This window comes from Echinops telfairi, unplaced genomic scaffold (genome assembly GCF_000313985.2).
Source record: "Echinops telfairi isolate 266 unplaced genomic scaffold, ASM31398v2 ScPeMD7_7463;HRSCAF=8501, whole genome shotgun sequence".
Lineage (NCBI taxonomy): Eukaryota > Metazoa > Chordata > Mammalia > Afrosoricida > Tenrecidae > Echinops > Echinops telfairi.
In genome coordinates this window covers 3,183,698-3,187,246 of record NW_022111363.1, presented here as the reverse complement: position 1 = coordinate 3,187,246, position 3,549 = coordinate 3,183,698, and the positions used below count along the sequence as shown (strand labels likewise).

The 3,549-nt window shown below is 56.1% G+C and overlaps 1 protein-coding gene across 1 annotated transcript in view; it reads right to left on the bottom strand.

The window, feature by feature from the left end:
- SCN4B (sodium voltage-gated channel beta subunit 4) overlaps window positions 1–3,549 on the bottom strand; it is a 24,490-nt gene that overhangs the window by 10,341 nt on the left and 10,600 nt on the right. Inside the window, exons 2-3 of the mRNA XM_004712790.2 lie at window positions 3,064–3,236; window positions 1,487–1,715 (exon numbers count right to left, since the gene is read on the bottom strand). Of these exons, the coding sequence (XP_004712847.1) occupies window positions 1,487–1,715; window positions 3,064–3,236 (402 nt within the window). The remainder of the gene's footprint in view (window positions 1–1,486; window positions 1,716–3,063; window positions 3,237–3,549) is intronic.

Here is a 3,549-nt window from a genome sequence, read left to right as displayed (position 1 = left end):
CACCCTGCTCTGTGATACAAACGGCGTTCTTTGTGTTTCGCGGATTGCATGTCATCTCCACGAAGCAGCGCTCTCTCTTCCTGGCTCCTGCTGCCTCCCCATCCCCTAGAGCAGTGCTTCCCAACCTTCCTCACGCCGCGACCCTTTCATACAGTTCCTCATGTGGTGACCGCCCCCCCAACCATGAAATAATCTTCATTGATACCTCATCACTGTCATTTTGCTACTGTTATGAATCGGGCGACCCCTGTGAAAGGGTTGTTCGGCCCCCAAAGGGGTCACGACCCACAGGTTGAGAATCACTGACCTAGAAGCACGTCTGCCACGGGATAGGTGCTGGGTACATGCTGGTTGAGCAGATATATTGAGGCACCCATCCTAATGGAGAGAACCCACCTTGCAGAGACCTTACTTATAAGGAGCTAAGGGGAGTGAACGCACCTCACCCAGCACTTGGCACCCAGACAGGCTTCATCAACCTTGCCTCTGCTCTTTTTTTCCCTTCCCAGAAGACAAAGCCCCAAGCGGGAGACAGGAGCAGCCCAGACAGAGAAGAAAAGGAGCCACCCTACGTAGACTTGACTCAAACACTCTAGGCCCAGACCAAGCTGTAGATGGCCTCCCGCTCTGCCTCTGGCGTAGTCCAGATTAAGCCAGGGCATCTCCCACCACAGGCATGGCACCTCACTCCGGAGAGCAGAGAACTCCCTGTGACAGACAAAGCACAGCCGAGCCGGCAGCCTGGCTCTCTGCCTGTGTACCTCCCTAGCCTCCCGGGCTCCTCCGGCCCCTGCAGCCCAGCCTAACTTCGCTGGCCTTTGTTAGCAGCTCCCCTTCTGCAACTGCTGTCCTCAGCCTCGGGAAGGTGTGACCTGCCTGGCTCCTGATCATACCCATTCTTGTTGTCCAGTTAGCCCACCTGTAACACACTAGGCGATAAGCTCCCGGAGGGAACAGGCATGTCTTATTCAATCTCTGTCATCGGTGCCTTTCCGGACAGATCACCGTGCTCTGCTTCCTATTTCAGTTACGTGTGTTCTCTTACCCTGTTTCCTGCTCTTTCCTAAACTGCACGTTCTGCAAAGAGAAAACATTATGTCCCGCCACAGAATGTTCTAGAACAGCACCTGATACCTCATCAACCTTGGTTAGTGGAGTCCACAAGAGGAGCAACGATCGGCATAGAGGAAGCGAGCCTGGCAGTCACCAAGCACCTCCAACTGCTTCCCTAACCCTCAGCGCAGCCGTGGAGGGATGCAGCCAGAGCCCATTGTACAGACCGGAAAACGAGGCTTAGCTGGGGGCTGAGCGTTTTCACAAGCAGCTGAGCAGCCGAGCACACATTCACGTTGACGTCTACAAGCTTCCAGAGGAGACTCCTGCGGTGCTTGGTAGTGAAGTGAAAGACTGCACCCACATTTTCACTGTGCCGCCATCCCCCAGCCCTGCCCACTCCACTGCCCTTGCCCCAGCCCCTGCGGCGTACGTTTGTCAACAACTTGGAGGAAGATGGTGGCCTGGTGCTCAAGGTAGTACTCCCGGGGGTTCCTCACGTGGCAGGTGTATTTGCCCGTGTCACTGAATTCCAGGTCCCTCAGCAGAATGGAAATATTGTTCATCTTCTCCTTCGTGGACCCCACCAGAGTGATGCGCTCCTCATCTCTCAACTTCACCTTGGGGTCAGACTTCTCGTTCTTCACAGTTCCGTCTATGAGCTGGGGAGGAGAGGGGGCGGGGTCAGAGAAGGTCAGAACATCACTCCACCTCCCTCCTGGGAAAGCCCAAGTCTGAGGTGCTGCCCCGGCTGGGCTCATCTCCCCTCGCTCCTGCTTGCTGAAAGCTAGACCCGCGTCTTCAGAGCGTGCTAACATACAGATAACGGTCAAGTTGCCATTGTCACTGGTTCACACGTATAATTCAGTGGCATGGCTCCTGTTCAAAGTGATGCGCACCCATCGCCATATTGCTGTCCAATGAGTAGATGTTTTCCTCACGTCAAACAGAACCCTGTACCACTTAGGCAACACGGTCTCATCCCCGCTGCCCCTCACCCCTAGTAGCCGCTGCTTCCTGTCCCCTGTATTTGCCTGACCTGCACATTTCCCACAAGTGGGGCCCGCCAGTATTTGTCCTTCACTCCGGGGGAGGCTTTCGTGGCCAGAACACCTCACAGCAGCAGCAGCAGGCTCCCGCCCACTTCGTGGCTGCGTCATGCCCCTACTGTGTGTGTACACCCCCTTTCGCGTATCGACTCATCTTTTGGTGGGCGCTGGGGTTGTTTCCACCTTTGGACTTGTGTGAATAATACTGCAGTGTACACTCTCCATGGAATGCAGCATGCGTCTTACTGCTCTCTGCATGAAAAAGCCTTGTAGGTAATGACTCCTGCAAGGGCCACGCTCATTTCTTTCTACCACTTCCCACTCCAGCTTTCCTGGCACTGTGGCCCCTGTCCATCTAAACTCTGATTCTCCATGAAGGGCCTGGGCCAGTCCTATAGCCCTGGCCATCACCACGCTCTGAGCCCAGCGTTGAATTCAATGTGGAGTTGGTATCTTACATCTCCCTTGTGCTCCAGTGCACTGCACTGTGTTCCTGCTATCTGATTGGCCCCCACGCCTGCCCCACAGCCCTGTCAACGGTTCTGCATAGCCCCTCCAGCTCTCCTCTCCTCTGGTCTTCCTATCCTCCCAACACCAGGTCCCGGGCCTTCCCTCACCAGACTTCCTATTCCCTCTCTCCAACGAGCCAAACAGTGGCCCTCTCTCCTGCTTGTTTCTGTTTTATCTTTTACACAAGCGACTCCATTGCCAGAGGCTTCTCAAGACCCATCAGCAGACTCTAGCCAAGAATTCCGTTCAACAGACCCCAGATTCTAGCAAGGTCGTCCTGGAAAAGGGTAGCGTTCCCTCCCGCTTAGATCCTTCCAGGCAGGCTCCGCAAAGAAGGCTGGAAGCGATGGGTGATGAACCGTGGGTTCCGGGGACTGTCACAGCGAGGCTCAGGGCAGAAGGGTCTAGAAGAGATGGGGCTGGGCCGTCCTGTCCCTCCCCCACTACTTACAATCTTGAATGTATCGCTGCTGTTATAGGACCACCAGAAGCGGAGGTTCTCGAAGCCGATGCAGCTGGAAAAGGTGCAGGGCAGCAGGATCTCGGTGCCATTGACAGCGTAGATGGTAGTGGCCTTGCCCACAGACACCTCCAGCGACAGGCACCCGCGGAGCAGGAAGAGACCTGCGGAAGGGGACGCACTCTTAATCAAACCCCACCAGGACTCCAGACTGGGAGGAGATGCAAGAGTAACCACAGGCCACACGGGGAGGTTCGCTTGTCACCCTCGGTGCCAACGTCAGGAAGGCGATTCTCTTTTCAAAAGGGACACAGCCTGGGTCACTCACCGGGATTCCGAATGACCGCCAGGGGTCAGCCCAACCCAAGGAAACAGGCTCTGCAGGCTCCCAGGGACCCGCACCTCCTCCCACCCACTAAGCCTGCGGAGGAGGTTCCCTGCACCCAAGAAGTGCGGAGGGGCTCCCCCACCCCGGTA